The sequence below is a fragment of the Myxocyprinus asiaticus genome, chromosome 18, assembly GCF_019703515.2.
Source record: "Myxocyprinus asiaticus isolate MX2 ecotype Aquarium Trade chromosome 18, UBuf_Myxa_2, whole genome shotgun sequence".
Taxonomy (NCBI): Eukaryota; Metazoa; Chordata; class Actinopteri; order Cypriniformes; family Catostomidae; genus Myxocyprinus; species Myxocyprinus asiaticus.
In genome coordinates, this window is record NC_059361.1 from 19,281,319 (window position 1) to 19,301,075 (window position 19,757).

Below are 19,757 nucleotides of genomic sequence, written 5' to 3' on the forward strand. Positions count from 1 at the left end.
ATGAGAAAATGTTTTGTGTTCTTAATGTTGGAGATGCATTAATCAGGAGGATGACAGTGGAATAAAACAAGTGAATTTTATGAAATTTTTGTTTTTTAAACTGTAAACTGTTGTCATTTATCTTTGAGACATTTCCCATACTGCTCATGTTGCACATTGCTATACTTTCCAAAACAAAGAACACATTCATGTTTTAATTGTCTTTGTGGTGTGTTTATTTCAGTACTTTGTTCTGGATGATTGTAAGGAGAAGACCAGTATATTTGTAGGTTTTAAAAAACTATAAATGTAATTTTATGTTGGTTCAACATGATGAAATAACCTTGGTAATAATGTAAATAAACTGTATTTGAAAAGCTTAGAAATTACTTGCCATTATTTGTTTAATCATATTGGTGAGACATACTTAAAGTTGAATGAACGCATATATATATATATGTGTGTGTGTGTGTGTGTGTGTGTGTGTGTGTGTGTGTTTTCTAGTTAAGTTTAGCTGAAATATTACTTTGAAACAACTTGCCATTATTTGTTAAATCTTTTGGTGTGACTTAATTTTTTAAGTAAAGGAAGTTGAATGATCTCATTCAATTATGGATATCTAACAAAATTTTCCAGCTAAGTTGACTTAAAATTACCTTAAGTTGAATTTGCATAGAAAGGGTGATGCAAAATGTTACATATATATTTTAAGTAAATCCAACTCATAATTTTATTCAGTGCACAGCATGATGCTACCACCACCATGCTTCACCGTTGGGATGGTATTCTGCAGGTGATGAGCGGTGCCTGGTTTCCTCCAGACATGATGCTTGGAATTGAGGCCAAACAGTACAATCTTCATTTCATCAGATCACTTCCTTCATTTTCTCCCCAATATGGAATGCCCAATTCCCAATGTGCTTTAAGTCCTCTTGGTGGCGTAGTGACTTGCCTCAATCTGGGTGGCGGAGGACGAATCTCAGTTGCCTCCACGTCTGAGACCGTCAATCCACACATCTTATCACGTGGCTTGTTGAGCGCGTTACTGTGGAGACGTAGTGCATGTGGAGGCCCACGCTATTCTCCGCGGCATCCTTTCACAACTCACAACGTGCCCCACCGAGAGCGAGAACCACACATTATAGCGACCACGAGGAGGTTACCCCATGTGACTCTACCCTCCCTAGCAACTGGGCCAATTTGGTTGTTTAGGAGACCTGGCTGGAGTCACTCAGCACACCCTGGATTCAAACTCGCGACTCCAAGGGTGGTAGTCAGTGTCCCCTAGTTTTTTCTTTTTAATAAATTTCCAAAGTTATCAAAAATCTGGTCATTATGTTGTTTGTATTGTAGTTTGATGTGAAAAAAGCATAAGGCTGCTGAAGGGGTCTGAATAATTTCACTGTGAATGCACTGTGTGTGTGTGTATATATATATATATATATATATATATATATATATATATATATATATATATATATATATATATATATATATGCTTCTATATAACTACATTCTATTCTATTTTCAAAAATAATGTTTGGAAATCTAAAATAATATTAATTTTAACCCATATAGGAAATGCACAGAAAATAAATATAACATTCAGCAACATTCATACATGATAAAACACCATTGAAGATAAAGCCATCCCAATCTGAATCTCTCTCTCTCTCTCTCTCTCTCTCTCTCTCTCTCTTTATTTTTCTTTGAGTACAGTCACAGGGTTTCTCTGCTTGTTTTCTCATCAGTAGCATCAGCAGGGTGAGTGCTGCTTTGGGAACATTTTCATTAAAAGACATTAAAAGATCTTCACGACATCTTCTCCCTGGGTTTCCCTGTTGAATCTCTCTCTCTCTCTCTCTCTCTTTCTCTCTCTCTTTGTTTCTTGTCTCTGCACACACACACACACACACACACACACACACACACACATCCACTTCACTTACCACAATAACTTACCCACAAACACACACAATGCTGTCATTATAGTTGATAAGCACATATCAGTAGTCAGTGAGATTTAGCATTCTGCTCTCTGCTTTGCTGATATGTGTGATGATGCATTGTTCCTGGTTCACAACATCTTTCCATCACTGTCTCACACATCATGTGTCAGGCTGATATGCAACATATTTTTCACTTTGATGACGAGTGAGGATCAAGTAAGGTTGCTTTGTGCTTACCATCTGTATGAGTGTTTTTCTCAAAAAGGGCCTGTAATCTGTGTGTCTGGCTAACATCCATTAACTGTAAGACTATGTCAACGGAAAAATTCAGCTGCTTCTTTCAGTTCTTTGAATTGCAGTCATACAAACAACAAAGAGAGGGAAAAAATAGAGAGCACTCTCATTTTGAAGTCAACTTCATCCACATTGGAGAGGAAATCAGAGCACTCCTGGCCTAATTAAACTTGATTTGTTTTATAGCTTATGACATTTTTAAAGGTGATCTATGCAATTGTTAAGCATTTTCTCCTATCCCAGTTTAATTTGAAAAGACAACTATAAGTGGGCCATTCGTAGGTTGATTTCCCTACAAAGTGAAAACATTGCAGCTCTGTCAAAACATTGCTCTTTTTGTTTGAGTGGCCTGAGGGGCCCGACATAAGCGCAACCAATGGTGTGAGTTTGGGGTGGAATTATCTGTTTTTTCACCAATGGAAGAAGGGCTTTGGTTAATCTGCTTGAAAACAGTCACTATGTTGGCTTGTCCTGATATAGAGTGCAACAGCCTGGTTCCAGAAGTGAAAACCTTATATATTTTTTCCACAGGTAAATAGATTATAATGCAGTCAGTACTGAGTACAGAGAGTACAGTGATGTTTAAGCAGTCTCGAGTAATTTAAGCAGGCTCGAGTAACCTGCGCTTAACCTCACACAAATAGAACACTACAGGCCAGTCTCTCTCATCCCATTCATGGCGAAAACATCCACTTCACTTACCACAATAACTTACCCACAAACACACACAATGCTGTCATTATAGTTGATAAGCACATATCAGTAGTCAGTGAGATTTAGCATTCTGCTCTCTGCTTTGCTGATATGTATGATGATACATTGTTCCTGGTTCACAACATCTTTCCATCACTGTCTCACACATCATGTGTCAGGCTGATATGCAACATATTTTTCACTTTGATGATGAGTGAGGATCAAGTAAGGTTGCTTTGTGCTTACCATCTGTATCAGTGTTTTTCTCAAACAGGGCCTGTAATCTGTGTATCTGGCAAACATCCATTAACTGTAAGACTATGTCAATGGAAAAATTCAGCTGCTTCTTTCAGTTTTTTGAATTGCAGTCATACAAACAACAAAGAGAGGGAAAAAATAGAGAGCACTCTCATTTTGAAGTCATCTTCATCCACATTGAAGAGGAAATCAGAGAACTCCTAGCCTAATTAAACTTGATTTGTTTTTTATAGCTTATGACATTTTTAAAGGTGATCTATGCAATTGTTAAGCATGTTCTCCTATCCCAGTTTAATTTGAAAAGACAACTATAAGTGGGCCATTCATAGGTTGATTTCCCTACAAGTTGTAAACATTGCGGCTCTGTCAAAACATTGCTCTGTTTGTTTGAGTGGCCTGAGGGGCCCGACATAAGTGCAACCAATGGTGTGAGTTTGGGGTGGAATTATCTGTTTTTTCACCAATGGAAGAAGGGCTTTGGTTAATCTGCTTGAAAACAGTCACTATGTTGGCTTGTCCTGATATAGAGTGCAGCAGCCTGGTTCCAGAAGTGAAAACCTTATACATTTTTTCCATAGGTAAATAGATTATAATGCAGTGAGTACTGAGTACAGAGAGTACAGTGATGTTTAAGCAGTCTCGAGTAATTTAAGCAGGCTCGAGTAACCTGCGCTTAACCTCACACAAGTAGAACACTACAGACCAGTCTCTCTCATCCCATTCATGGTGAAAACACTTGAAAGGGTAGTTGTCTATCAGATCTCTATCTATCTCTCACATAACAAGCTGCTGGAAGACAATCAGTCAGGCTTCAAAAGTGGACATTCCACCGAGACTGCCCTGCTGTCTGTCACTGAGTTGTTGAGACTGTCATCCATCCTTATTCTACTGGACCTATCTGCAGCCTTTGACACAGTCAACCATCTGATCCTCCTGTCCACACTCTCTAATCTATGCATCACAGGAACTGTACTTAGCTGGTTCAAGTCAATCTCTCAGTTAGATCTTTCAAAGTAGCCTGGAGAGGTGTCCAAGACACATCAGCTACTTACTGGAGTACCTCAGGGCAAAATGCTTGGGCCACTTCTCTTCTCTATATACACAACATCACTGGGACCAATCATTCAAGCACATGGGTTCTCTTACCACTGCTATGCGATGACACACAGCATTTCTTGTCTTTCCGGCCCAACAACCCCACGGTGACTGCTCAAATCTCAGCCTGTTTGGCAGACATCTCGGCCTGGATAATGGAACACCACCTGCAACTTAACCTAGCGAAGAGTGAGCTCCTCATCTTTCCAGCCAACCCTGCTGTTGCGCACAACATCACCATTCAGCTGGGTTCATCTACAATAATGCCTTCCAAAACGGTCAGAAATCTAGGGGTAACCATCAAAAACCAACTAAATTTCACAGACCACATCTCAAAGACAGCACTATCATGTAGATTTACATCAGGAAAATAAGACTGTAACAGTTTGGGAAAGGAGGATGCGGGAACCGGAGTAACAAACAAGACTTTAATTAACACAAACACTGAACTGAAAACATAATGACACATTGACGAACACACACATACAGAGCAGCCGCATGCATCTCTCTCTCTCTCTCTCTCTCTGGTGTCCCCGGCTCTTCCCTTATCTCTCTTATCCAGAATGCAGCAGCATGTCTGGTCTTCAACGAACCAAAGAAAGCGCATTTCACACCACACCTCTTCACTAGCTGCTGGTTGCTGCACGTATCAAATTCAAGGCTATGATGCTGGCATACAGAACAGTCACTGGGTCTGCTCCAGCGTAACTAAAATCTTTCGTGCAGAGCTACATTCCCACCAGAAACCTATTGAGCAGCACCTTGTTGTACAAATTCAAAGAGTCACCAAATCACTTTCCCAAACTTTCAGCTTCACTGTACCTCCTTGGTGGAATGACCTTCCCAACTCCATCTGTGAAGCAGACTCACTCTCTGTATTAAAAAAACGGCTAAGAACACATCTTTTCCAAGAGCACTTGACCATGCACTAAAAAACAAAGACTTTGCACTATAGTCTGTCTTGAATACTCTTATTCATATGCAATTGAAACTTTGTAATACGGCACTTTTTGTACTACTGTATCCTTAGATGAATTGCTTACAATGTATTATTCCTCTTTTGTTGTTATGGATAAAAGTGTCTGCCAAATGAATAAATATAAATGTAGCCAGTTCATATATAGGGGATTATTAGGAAGCCATGATGGATAGAGGTCAATGGGCAGATTTGGCTAGGACACTGGGGTTCCACCCCTACTCTTTTACAAGACATGCCCTTAGATTTTTAATGACCAAAGAGAGTCAGGACCCTGGTTTAACATCTCATCTGAAAGATGGTGATTTTTTACAGTATAGTGTCCCCGTTACTATACTGGGGCATTAGGATCTACACAGACCGCAGTGTGAGCACCCCCTGCTGGCCTCACTAACACCTCTTCCAGCAGCAACTGTAGTTTTCCCCAGGAGGTCTACCATCCAGGTAGTGACCAGGCTGAACACTGCTTAGCTTCAGTGGGTAACCAGGCGAGAGCTGCAGGGTGATGAGCTGCTGATAATTTATAAACCCTTAAAGACAGATCTACTGTAAGGTCCAAGGTTGTTAATCGTGGAATATGCTGCTGTTGAAGCAATGATAACACAGAATGTTGGCTAGTTGTTTCCTAGGATCAGCCACATTATGCCGACTCACTGACAAGTGGAATCTCCCATCAGACATTTTTAATCTGCTCAAGCATGTATACCTTACCTTGTGTGTTGCGTCAGCTGCATGTGAGACCTGGGTTCGCATCCCACGTTGAAACCAGGAAGTAATCGCATTCCCATAATTAGTGACGAGTGTGATTTATAGGTTGTGTTTTCCCCCCTAACATTATATTTTTCTCCTCTGATGGTTAGGTTTAGGTTTGGGGTTTGGGTTGGGGGGTACAGTTTATAAAATATGCATTCCTCTTCATTGTATTACATCCTGTACAGCTGAAAACAACTTGCTTTTGGCGCACCTCCTTGGATATTTCACTTTGAAAATAAAGCTCACATATGGCCAACAACACTTACTGCTTTGGCTACTGGGGTCAGTGTTTAAAATTTCAGCCCCAAACACCCCTGATCTTTGAGAAAAGGCCAATGGGAATTGGCGAGTGGAATTTGCATGCCACTCCCCAGGACATACGGGTAGAAAAGGAGCTGGCTCACAACCACTCATTCAGGTTTTGCGCTGAGGTGCCGAGACAGGGTCCCGGCCATTTCAGTGGGTAGTTCAGTGTTGTGGCAAGAGGGACACAATGTCTCATTCCCTCCATCAGGGAACGGAGGTTATGACCAAGACATTTCCTATCTGTCACTCACTCACCATTGTGTCGATGTAGTGACACTAGGGGTCCCTATACAAAATGCCACAACTAGCTGAACTGTGTTACATGGATTGGCGGTGCAGGTGTGGGCAAGCCACTGCGTGCCTCGTAGCAAGCATACCTGGCCCTAATGTAACCTCCCCCAACGCTCCACAAGCATCGTACGGTCCCCCACTCTTTGGGGACAAGCCGACTGCCCATAATGGGGACAGGCCGCACCAGCCGTGGCCTCTGCTCTTCTTTTTTCTCCCAAAAAAGTGGAAATCGTTCAGCTGCTCGAAGGGGAGGTAATTGTGTGGAAATACATCACATGGACTTACCGACCAGCAGTATCGCATGTGGAGGAAGTCCCTGTGGTAGGTCCAACCCAGAGGGGACGGAGTACTACAAACACGGTGACCCGTGGCAGAGGGAACTCTGCCCAAGGAAGATGCAGGTTTACCAACGGCGAAACTGTACTGCAGAAGATATGTCACACGAGGTTACTCACGGGCAACCAGCGCATGTGGAGCACCTACTCCAGTACAGGGCCTATTAGCACACGTACTGGGCCGACATCGAATTTCTCCACCGAAATCACCTGCCACAGGGCTGAGGAGGAAGGACATCCAGAGTCCACAGTCTCGTGAACTCGGCTGGGGGGAAAAAGGCTCACATCTTCCCCTCCAGGAGGGGAAAGGCGCTGTATGCAAGCGGGACACCCGGCCAGTTGCCCCGCATACTTACCTGTTCGTACCTGACAACACACGGGATGAAACCGGTTCAACCCGGAGATTGTAGAATCTCGCGAAGGTATTGGATGTTGCCCAGCCCGCTGCTCTACATATGTCTGTTAAAGAGGCGCCATTGGTCAGGGCCCAGGAGGTCGCAGTGTGCTCAAAGCCCCAAGGAGGGTGGCACGTCCTGGGCCTGGTATGCCAAAGCGATGGTGTCAATGACCCAGTGGGCGATCCTCTGTTTGGAGACAGCCCTCCCTTTCTGCTGTCCTCCAAAGCAGACAAAGAGCTGCTCAGAGCGTCTAAAGCTCTGCGTGCGATCCAAATAGATGCGCAAAGCATGCACCAGACACATCAACGACAAGGCTGTGTCTGCCTCCTGGGGCAGCGCTTGCAAGTTCACCACCTGATCCCTAAACGGGGTCGTGGGAACCTTGGGCACATAGCCCGGTCGGGGTCTCAGGATCATGTGAGAGTATGCCGGACCGCTGACGCTGTTGCTGACAGAGAATGCCTGCAGGTCCCCAACCCTCTTGATGGATGTAAGTGCAGTCAGGAGGGCAGTCTTCAATGAGACAGCCTTTAGCTCAACTGACTCTAGGGGCTAAAACGGGGCTCTCCGCTGTGCGCACACAACAGGTCTCGAGAGTGGGTTAGAATCAGCCAGTCGGCGAGATAATTGAGGATGCGGATGTCCACTTCCCTTAGTGGGGCAAGGGCTGCTTCTGCTACTTTCGTGAAGATGCAAGGTGACAGGGACAGATGGGAGGACCTTGTACTGGTATGCCCGGCCCTCGAAGGCAAACCTCAGAAAGGGCCTGTGCCGAGGTAAAACCGAGACGTGGAAGTACACATCCTTCAGGTCCGGACGCATGCCAAAATGCGTTTCTGCATCAGCATCTTGAATGGGAGTCTGTGCAAGGCCCGGTTCAGTACTCGCAGATTCAAAATTGGCCACAACCCACCCCCTTTATTTGGCATGATGAAGTAGGGGCTGTAGAACCCTTTCTTCATCTCGGCTGGAGGGACAGGCTCTGTCGCATCCTTCTGCAGAAGGGTCGCGATCTCCGCACGCAGGGCAGCGCCGTTCTCGCACTTCACCAAGGTGAAGCGGATGGTGCTGAACCCGGGCGGGCACCTGGCGAACTGAATCGCATAGTCGAGTCGGATGGTCCTGGCTAGCCATCGCAATGCCTGGCCAGCCATCACAATGGGTTGCCACGCCTCTAAGCTCCAAGGGGACAATCGCATCTGACGTACCTGCGGGTGGGGCCTCGTGGTGGGGCTGAGCATGAGATGCCACGTCGAGGAGCCTTGCATCCTGAGCTCGTGGCTGTGCTGACGGAAACATCAAAGCACTTACCTTGCTCCGCATACCCACCATAGGACTGGTCAGTGACGGGGGAGGAGGGAGACTGTCCTCGTGACTCATCACAACCGCCTGGGTGTGGGAATGTGTGTGCCACAGCTTGGCGCGCAGGGGCAGGGGGCCCGCCTCCGCAGCGCCATGCCTGCCATTTTTTCCTTGAATGTGCGGTGTCCGGTGATCATAACAATGACAGCCGTAAACACCAGGTGTGTGACCCAGGGAATGAGGAAACCGCTCTTTCTTTGAAAATGTGGGTACCGCAGCCCCTCGGGCATGTGGCGAAATCAAATTCAACAAAGGATTCTCCTCCTGGCCCTCCACCGGGGATGGAGTGGTCTGTTCACCACTTCCAGACTTGTAGTGGGTCTCCATGTCCCTGGGTCACCTATCTCAGGGATGCTTTGAAGCCTTTCTAGGGTTCTTGGTGGCAGACCGTGAGACAGGGGGCATCAGCTTCCTATGGGGGGCTCCACGCCAGGGCTGGGCTGCTGGGGGACGCTCCTGGCGATGAGCAGATGGGTGCGGGACCTTGATCCGCACCAGGGAAGGATGTTTTGGATGGCCTCCGTCTGCTTCTTGACTGCCGAGAACTGCTGGGCAAAGTCCTCGATGGTGTCGCCAAATAGGCCAACCTGGGAGATGGGGGCGTCAAGGAAACACACCTTGTCGGCCTCCCTCATCTCGACCAGGTTAAGCCACAGGTGGCACTCCTGGACCACCAAGGTGTACATTGCCTGCCCGAGAGGCCGTGCCATGACCATCACCCGGCGGGTGAGATCAGTCACCGAGCGCAGCTCCTGAATCAATCCCGGTTCAGGACTACGCTTGTGCAGTTCTCTCAGTGCCTTGGCCTGGTGCACTTGCAGGAGAGCCATGGCATGCAGGGTGGAGGCTGCCTGCCCAGCAGCACTGTAAGCCTTGATCGCCAGGGATGACGTGAGCTTACAGGCCCTGGACGGGTGTCTCTGAAGATTCCGCCAGGTGGCGGCATTTTGCGGGCACAGGTGCACCGCAACCGCCTTATCCACCTGGGGAATTGCCGTGAACCCCCTGGCCATCCCACCATCGAGGGTAGATCGCGCACCTCCGGGAAGAATGGGACCGGGGCGGGGTGCGGCTGTGAGTGGCGCTCTGAGCCCAGGAACCAATCGTCAAGCCACGAGGGTTCAGGGCAGGTTGGAGGTTTCCACTCAGACTGGGCGACCACAGCCGAAGGTGGGAGCCCAGTGGAGTCCTCCGCGTCCAACTGGATCAGCCCACTCTCCGATGCTGCGATCAAGAGCTCATCCTGTTCCCGAGCTCCGAATGAGACATCAAACTCACCATGGGGCCAGTCGCCTGTCTCATCCCAGAACTCGACTGGGGCAAACGAGCATAATGGGGAATGGGAGGTCTGTGGGGGATTACTCGGCGGAACCACTCCCATTGGGGTCCCCAAATCGTCCTAAGTGCTAACCGACACATCCTCATACCCGTAGGTAGAAGGACCGAGGCGGGGAGCAGCTGAAGTGTCTTTCCCTCTGAAGAAGGAAAGCCGCGACCGCAACGTTGCCATGGTCATGTTCTCGCAGGCGTGGCCCATGCAGGTGAGACAGCAAACGTGGCCGTCACAGGCAGAGAGGTAGCGACCGCAACCAGGAACTAAACACAGATGAAAGGCATCTTTAAAAAGACGCTCTCCGTCAGTGGCACTCTTTAGAGAAAATATACTCATTTATTTTTGAAGAATATATAATCGTTTAGGCTGTCGAAGCGCCCAGGGGCGTTCTCTGCACTCAATCCGTGCATGAGGGGAAGAAACCACTGTAACGCACCATAAATCCAGCAGCATGCAGAGGTGAATGGACCTGCAGTGGAATTCAGCTCTCTCTGAATCAACCGCTCGCCTCCGAAGAAAAAATCTGAATGAGTGGTTGCGAGCCAGCTCCTTTTATACCCGTATGTCCGGGGTAGTGGCATGCAAATTCCACTTGCCAATTCCCATTGGGCTTTTCTCAAAGATCAGAGGTGTTTGGGGCTCCCAAGAGCAACCCCTAGTGTCACTACATCAACACAACTTCAAGTGAGTGACAGATAGGGAACATCTAAGAAATGGTCTAGATTTTCTTTCTATCTGTCTTTTTGTCTTTCTATCAAACCCTAAATCAGTATAAATGCTTAATGTTGTATAGCCTAGTAAATTCATAGCTTTTTAAAACTTTTCAAAACTTTCAGAAAAGTCAACATCAATGTTTATCTTGCCAAACTTTCCTCTTCTAGTTATTTTTGCAATTTAGTTTGGTGCTGCTAATGGCGCAAAAATTGCACACTTCACCTTTAACTGAATGGAACAGCATGGGTCTGATTTCTCATGGGGTCCAACAGAAACAGTTCAATATACCATTGATCATAAGAAAACTGCTGAGTGAGGCCTGCAAGTGTCTCAAAGCTTATTCCTGAACTAAATTTAATTCAAAGTTGTAAATGATCTTTAATGGCTATGGGATACAATGGGATTCAATGAACATATTAGTTGGCCCATTTAAACCAGAGGGTAGGGAAGTGGCCATTAGAGTACTAAGGCACTAAAGATTTACCTTCACCATCTGGCAGTCTTTCGGTCCTGAGTCATCTCTCCTCATTACCGCACTGCTTACAGGCAATTTACTTGTTGTTGTGATCTGGGGAACTTTTGGGATGTCCTTAAGGAAGAGAGCACAGAAAAAGAAAATTACTTTATGAAAGACTCAAAGGGAAAAAGAGAGAAAGAATGAGACAGAAAGAGAAAAAGAGTACAGGGGTTAAATTCTCCAGATGGTTTATTATAAAAGTGCAATATTTGCGTATCATACATATAGTAAGATGAAAGCAATAATTCAGACACTCTTCAGAACAAAAAGGTAAATATGTTTCAGATTATCTGTGATGGAAGTGAGATCCCATATCAAGGTAAATGGATGTGTAGTTAGTGTGAATCAGGGGTGTAAAGTAATTGAGTAAAAATCCTTAAGTATTATTTTTTGGGATTTGTACTTTACTCAAGTGCAATTTAAATGGAATACTTGTACTTTTACTTAATTACATTTCCAAAGAAAAAAATAGTACTTTTTACTCCTTACAATTTTATTTAAACTTGAAAAGTACTCATTACATTTTTACAGATCATTTTCTTTCATCTTACTGGACTGATGCCACCTTTTCACTGCATCCGACAAATGACAGATGACAGAGCAGAGGTCAGTTATTTCAAATGGAGTGTCACACGACAGCTGCGTGGAGTTCCAACTATCTGCAGAGGTGGAATTTCAGATCACATTTGGGCTTTGGATACGTTGAAATATTTGTTCAAATAGACCGTATGTGACCGCCCAACTGAATATGATGTATTTATTCAAAACTATGAGCACGAAGTGAGAAACACTGATGGTTTTTGTCCAAAACTTTATTCTAAACACCTGCTGCTTCTACAGATTGGATGGTTATGAAGTCAAAACTGATCATTCATGTTGCAAATATATACAGTTGTGCTCAAAAGTTTGCATACCCTGGCAGAAATTGTAAAATTTTGGCACTGATATTGAAAATATTACTGATCATGCAAAAAAACTTTCTTTTATTTTAAAACTGTCTTTTATTTAAGGATAGTGATCATATGAAGCCATTTATTATCACATAGTTGTTTGGCTCCTTTTTAAATCATAATGATAACAGAAATCACCCAAATGGTCCTGATCAAAAGTTTACATACCCTTGAATGTTTGGCCTTGTTACAGACACACAAGGTGACACACACAGGTTTAAATGGCAATTAAAGGTTAATTTCCCACACCTGTGGCTTTTTAAATTGCAATTAGTGTCTGTGCATAAATAGTCAATGAGTTTGTTAGCTCTCACGTGGATGCACAGAGCAGGCTAGATACTGAGCCATGGGGAGCAGAAAAGAACTGTCAATAGACCTGTGTAACAAGGTAATGGAACTTTATAAAGATGGAAAAAGATATAAAAATATATCCAAAGCCTTGAAAATGCCAGTCAGTACTGTTCAATCACTTATTAAGAAGTGGAAAATTCGGGGATCTCTTGATACCAAGTCAAGGTCAGGTAGACCAAGAAAGATTTCAGCCACAACTGCCAGAAGAATTGTTCAGGATACAAAGAAAAACCCACAGGTAACCTCAGGAGAAACACAGGCTGCTCTGGAAAGAGACGGTGTGGTTGTTTCAAGGAGCACAATACTTGTTGACCCCTCTCCAAACACAGCGCTTATGGTTGTGACCATAAAGCTCAATTTTGGTCTTGTCACTCCAAATTACAGTGTGCAAGAAGCTGTGAGGTGTGTCAAGGTGTTGTCGGGCATATTGTAACCGGGCTTTTTTGTGGCATTGACTTCTTTCTGGCAACTCAACCATGCAGCTCATTTTTGTTCAAGTATCGTCGTATTGTGCTCCTTGAAACAACCACACCGTCTTTTTCCAGAGCAGCCTGTATTTCTGGGTTTGTGGGTTTTTCTTTGTATCCTGAACAATTCTTCTGGCAGTTGTGGCTGAAATCTTTCTTGGTTTACCAAACTTTTGAGCACAACTGTATATATATATATATATATATATATATATATATATATATATATATATATATATATATATATATATATATATATGCAGTATATAACTCTGTTATAGTACATTTATTTGTTTGATCTGTAAAGCACTTTGGGTCAACTTCTGTTGTTTTTAAATGTGTTCGATAAATAATGGTTGACTTGACATCTCAGGGGAGTTCCGAGTGAAATGTCCACTTTGTGAAGCTAAAAGCAAGTGAAATGTTCTCCCGAACAGATGAGGTTTTTAAGGTTAATGTTCTATCAAGATTTAAATCAACAAAACCTACCTCCCTAGCCTAAACCTTAAACATAAACCTAACTGATAGTGTCATAAAAAGCAAATGTGAGATGAAAAACACAATTTCTGAAGCAACCAGTTCATTTTGTGGTGCTTCTATGACACTTTTGTCTCATGTGTCGACTCGCGTGCTCTCCAGGACTCTTACCCTGGTCCTTTACAAAATGTAGTTGGTTATGTAATGCAAACATCACAATGAGTCATGCACTATAGTAAACGTGTTTATATGTCACAAGATAGCATTGTGTGAGGAACAGATTGAAAAGTGTTTATAAACTGATAATCTGCCATTTTACTCGTGATTTAAATGAAAGGGGTTAAAAGTCATTGTTGTTTTAGCACCTCTAGTGTTCACTCCACCAGGAAATTGCTGTGTTACATAAAACAGGCCACATAAAAATCATTTTGCAAAAATGTAGTAATTTTAACATGATTCTAATACCAGGTTTCAAATGCCACTGAGGGATAAATATGACAGTTGTCAGAGACAGTAAAAAGGCGGCTTAACAAACCAATCAAATTTAACAACATCCCCTCTCAGATAATCTCCTCTCTTGATTTCATACTAGCTAGGAAATAAGTTACTTTTTACTTTTTTAATACTTAAAGTGCACCTATTATGATTTTTAAACTTGCCTAATTTTGTTTTAAAGGTCTCATACAATAGATTTACATGCATCCAAGGTCAAAAAACACTTTAACTTGCTCATAATTTAAATTGCAGCATTACTTTTTTTTCCCAGTGTCAAAAACGACACCTTCAAAGATCCGTTCTAAAGGATTCATTCTAAACTCCTCCTTTCAGAGAGCCTACTCTGCTCTGATTGGTCAGATGTCCCAGTCTGTTGTGATTGGTCTACCGCTTACAGCGCGTGTCGGAAAGGAAACGCCCACTACCATATCCGAGTTTCAGCTCCGTCTGAAAACATTTCTGTTTTACCTTACCAATTTGAGCCCGAGTCCGATAGTGATACATCGGAAGATCAACCTGAACCACCATCGCAAGCATGACGAGAACAGGATATTTCTCAGTGGTAAGTTTATATGTAGTTTGACAATAACATGAGTTAACCGGTTAGCAGAGGCTAACAGCTAACAGGCTAACAGCCTGCACTGGCTGTACATGTAAACAGACCAGAGGCGGATTTTTTGTTGTCTGGAAGTCTGGAATTACTAACGACTCGTTTCAGGTGTTCAGAATCGGTTCTTTCTTTTGGTTGTCAAAAACTCCATATTTCGTGCACTTTGATTTTTGAAACATTGCAGACTTTTTTACATTCACAAACAGCTATATAACACACTACATGAAAGGTCATATTTGAAAAATCATAATAGGTGCTCTTTAAGTACAATTTAATGTGAATACTTTTTTACTTTCACTCAAGTATGTTTTTGGCTAGATACTTGGACCTTTAACTGAGTAAAATGTCCACTCATTATCCATACTTTCACTTAAGTATAATTTCTGAGTATTTTTACACCCCTGGTGTGAATTTAAGAACATTAAGGAAAACACAGAGTGGGGGCAGGGCTTCTGGCAGAGGTCTTCTCACGTTCTATCACTTATTCACTGAGAGAAGACAAATGAGGTAAATACTATGATTACAAACTTCCTACACTCGCTGACCTGTCTCTCTGGAGGAGTAATGATATAACAATAATCAGCTTAGGGACTCTGCTCTTCAGAGTGATTGAAATAGAATATGACACACTTATTGCTTCTACATCACAAATCAGTGTGATATTTGTTGCAGGCCCAGTTTTTGATGAGCCAGTTTTGGACCAAGTCAATTGTCAATTGAGTGCTCAGTCATATACATAAAAATATACTTATAAATGCATAAACTTTAAAGATTAAGGTGTTACAAATATACCTCCAAATACACACTCTGTTGCTCACATTCTCCTTTGCACAGGTATGTAGAAGAATGAAACAACTGATTACACTGTGAATTCGGCGACAGTAGGTCGAAAGTTCATAAGTCAATAATTTGAACTACTGCCTCAGGGGCTGAAGCTGGAAGTGTTGTTGGACGTTTTGGCATGCGTGAGATCCAGTTTCTTTGTGAAATGTACACAGAGTGGCACCAAGAATGAGTTCTAAAGTAAACTGTTTTTAGTTGTAAACAATGTAATACAGTCAATAGGAATCCATATTTTATTAATCTTAACCCTAAATCTTACCATCAGTGAAGTAAATATGTAATCTTAAAATGCAACCTCCAAATCGTGCTCATCATGGATTAGGTAAATACTGTTGCTTTTTGGTTTCAACAGGAACAAAACCTGTCGCAGTTGCACCACAGGAAAAGGGGAACACATTTGAATTGATGCAAATATGTCTGATGGGAGATGCTGCTTGTCATTAACTCGGCAGAATGGGGGAGATATCAGGGTACCGGGACATTTGTTTGCAACATGTTGAGTTCCTGTGTGATCATGTTGAATGAAAATCTTCGTTTTGGGTTGGTGAAGAGCACAGTTTGTTTTGCTGGGATACTGAAACTTTGAGATGGTTGGTAAACTTAAAGATATAATCTTATGGTAAGTTTAAAGAACAGTAGAAGTTGAATGCCTCTTGTATTGTACATTTCACTTTAGGACCTGGAATCAAATATATGCATGAATCTTGCTACAAGCTTTACATCACAAATGCTATGTTTTTATATATATATATATATATATATATATATATATATATATATATATATATATATATATATATATATATATATTTTTTTTTTTTTTTTTTTTTTTTCTCAAAACAATTCTCACGAGGACAACAAAACACCACTGGGCAACTGTTGTAAAGAGTTATTCAAATGAAGGATTCGTGTCTCACTCATTTGCTCAAAACACCTGTTTAATTAATCGGCTTTGCCTCCTTGGTTTTAGATGAGCTTATGGATGCTTGGTACAGATACTACCTGCTGGGAAAGCAGTGGTATTGATATTTTGTTTCTCATTATGACCTTCAAATGTCACCAAAGAGACATACACATGAACATAATAAAAGTTTAAATTCTACATAAATAAGGCTATTTTAGAAATGTGAAACCCAAGAAATGTACTTAAAAGCAATAGACTTAATTGAAAGTCAGTAACTGTAATCTGATTACTAGAATTTAATATGTAATGCATCACACTACTTTTTTATTATTATTTAAAAGTTATTATAATACATTAACTAATTACTTTGTAATTAGATTACACCCAACACTGGAAAGTAGTAAGTGTAACAAAATACATGAAATTAAAATTGCAACAGTATTAAATATCTCCTAAAGAGAAAGTAAGATCTGTATATTAAATAATATATGCATACTTCATATAAACTGGCTGTTACTTAAAACCTTGTGTTGATGAATCTTTCAACAGCAGAGAATAGAGTGTACTGGCTGATAGCATAGGTTTTGCACAGCTATTTGCAAGGGATTAAGGCTTGTTACATTCCCAACATAGTTGTTGAATAGAGACTGTAATGTAATGCTGAATGGGACACTGTACAGAAGACAAAATGCCCTCTGTTCATCCACTTATTTTGAGTGGAAAAAAAAAGATTTGTACTTGAGGAACTTATGGGACCACTGAAGTGGACATCTTGGTATTTGTACAGTACATGCAGTAAGGATGTTGCCATGAACAAAATCTTGACTTTTGTGTCAAGGTTGACTTTTAAGTTATCCTATGAATGTTTAGTTGAAAGCAGCGTAGAACTCGAGATGAAGCTCTTCTATCATACAGGAAATTGATTTGAGAGAAATCAGACAAATGTAGTATTACTTCATGTCTTTATGAGAGCTTAATAATTGTACATTTGTACCATGCCCAGTTTTATTTATACTATCATGCAAAACACAGTAACTACACATTTTGTTAAAACTGAGTCTCGTTAGAACATGATCTGCCCTGTGACAGATGAGTTTGGCTCAACTATGTTCAGATTCAGAGAAATTACAAAATCCATACAAAAACCAAGTAACTTGGAAGCCAGTTTTCTCAGCTGTAGAAGTAGTTACTGTATTTTGCCTTTTTGTATTTCCACCCCTAAAATTCAACTTATTTCTGGAGGGGGAGGGGGGAATTAGTTGATGCCTGAAAGTCTAGTTATATGAGGTCTTTTGATGTTCTGTGAAACTGTTCTATGGAGACCTCTCAGTTATGGACAAAATTACTGGAGCATAATCAAACAGTACTGCACTGTCCTCTGGGTAGTGCTTATGAGATCAAGATTTCTCACTAAGGCTGCATGCTTCCCTATCCTTACTGCATCATCTGGGAGAAAAGAAAAAAAGAATCACAGGCAGATTCTCCCACACTGTCTGCTAAATAAATCAAGCACTGGTAATAGCTTGTTTTCTCAGTGACTTTATGCACTGAGCAGTTCCTCCTTGGACACGTTTGAATGGGGATATGTCCTCCGTGGATTGACAGTGTTTCCCAACTGCTCTTCTGTAACAAGGTTATAGTTTTGAATAATTAATTTGATTTGATTTCTATTTTATTTTCAATTTGTCCTTTCAATTCAGTTTTTTATTTTAGTTTCACTCCAAGACTGTTTATTTATTATATATTTTGAGCACATTTGTTTTTATAGTAACACTTTACAACAAGATTCTATTCATTAACAATAGTTAATGCGTTAGGTATGAACTAACAACGAAAAATTATTTTTAACAGCATTTACTAATCTTACTTTATGTTTATTTATTAAAATACAACTGTTCATTGTTTGTTTATGTTAGTACATAATTCACCAAGTGTTACTGTTTTTATTTTAGTTTTAGTATTTTAGGGATGCCAAAGATAATGTATTAACTGATATCATGAATATGTTTAATAAAATGAAATTTCTCAGGGCCCTCTAGTCTGTTGGTCGAATTATAGCTATCTAGTGACATTTTCATGTTTAATGATGGTGGGTTATAAAGGTTTCCAATTTTATAATATACATTTATAATATATCAAAAACTAAAACTACATTTATTTTGAGTTCAACTTTATTTTATTTTAGTTAGTTTTAGAGTCATGAAATGTAAAAAAAAAAAAAAAAAAGGTGTACAAAGAAATGTTATTTAATTTCCGTTCCACCCAAAAATTCACATTTACTCACCATCATGTTTTTCCAAATCTATTTGACTTTCTTTCTTCTGCCGAACACAAATAAATATATTTTGAATAATGTTTGAGCTGTTTTTTTCTCATACAATGCAAGTCAATCTGAAATTTCAGGCTCCAAAAAAGACATAAAGGAAGCATAAATGTAATCCATATGGCTCGAGTGGTATATTTCAAGTGTTCTTAAGTGATACAATAGCTTTGATGACAACCGGAACAAAATTTAAGTCCTTTTTCAATAAAATCTTAACATCCGGCCTAGCTCTCCATGGCACGCTCATGAGAGAAGAAAGTCCTCATTCACATGTCCTCACGCTTAAACCTGGTCCGTTTGCACAATAATAATTTTGTTTTTTTTATATACAACCGGAAGTGCAGCGCTATAAAAGGAGGAACACTGTACACAGGCTTCATTGGATAGGCTCCAAATTAAATGGAATTAGACTTTAGATCTCTATTTGTTTATTTGTCTTGGATGTCTCAACCGAGCTTGAAAGTTTTGATCCCCAGTGACTTGTATTGTATGGAGAAAAAAAAAAAAACACAGCTCAGACATTCTTCAAAATAAATACTGTCTTTGTGTTCTGCAGAAGAAAGAAATTCATATGGGTGTGGAATGACATGAGAATGAATGAATGATAAGAGAAATTTTGGGTAAGCTAATCCTTGAAAAAGTGACTGTATGTGTAAAAAAGTTAATTACAAAAAGGTTGGTTTGGAATCACTGAATTATAATATTTAAAATGGGCTGAAGCTTCAATGACATTATGGTGTTTCACAACCCTGTTCCTGGAGGCCCGCCAACAGTACCAATTTTGGATATCTCTCTTATTTGACACACCCATTTCAGGTTTATTGGTGCTTTCACACTTTGTTCAATTGCTTGGTCCAGCCCAGATTAGATTCCTCCCCATCCCCCTGCCCCCACCAATCTCTGGTCACATCATATTATTTGGGTCCAAACTGTGGTCCGATTGTGTCATCAATGGTACAAGCGGCAGCTGTTTACCTCTGTAACTAGGTAACAACTCAGAAGGATGACAGATTCACTTTTTTACTGAAGTATTCATCTTTTGGATTTACTACCAAAACTTTCCATGCAAAGAATGATAATTACA

General features: G+C 41.4%; 1 protein-coding gene across 4 annotated transcripts in view; it reads right to left on the reverse strand.

Moving 5' to 3' along the window:
* The window catches only part of luzp2 (leucine zipper protein 2), a 210,215-nt gene that overhangs the window by 15,472 nt on the left and 174,986 nt on the right, over nucleotides 1-19,757 (reverse strand). For all 4 annotated transcript variants that reach the window (XM_051724394.1, XM_051724396.1, XM_051724395.1 and 1 more), the window contains one exon: nucleotides 11,221-11,325. In XM_051724394.1, coding sequence (XP_051580354.1) covers nucleotides 11,221-11,325 — 105 coding nt within the window. The remainder of the gene's footprint in view (nucleotides 1-11,220; nucleotides 11,326-19,757) is intronic.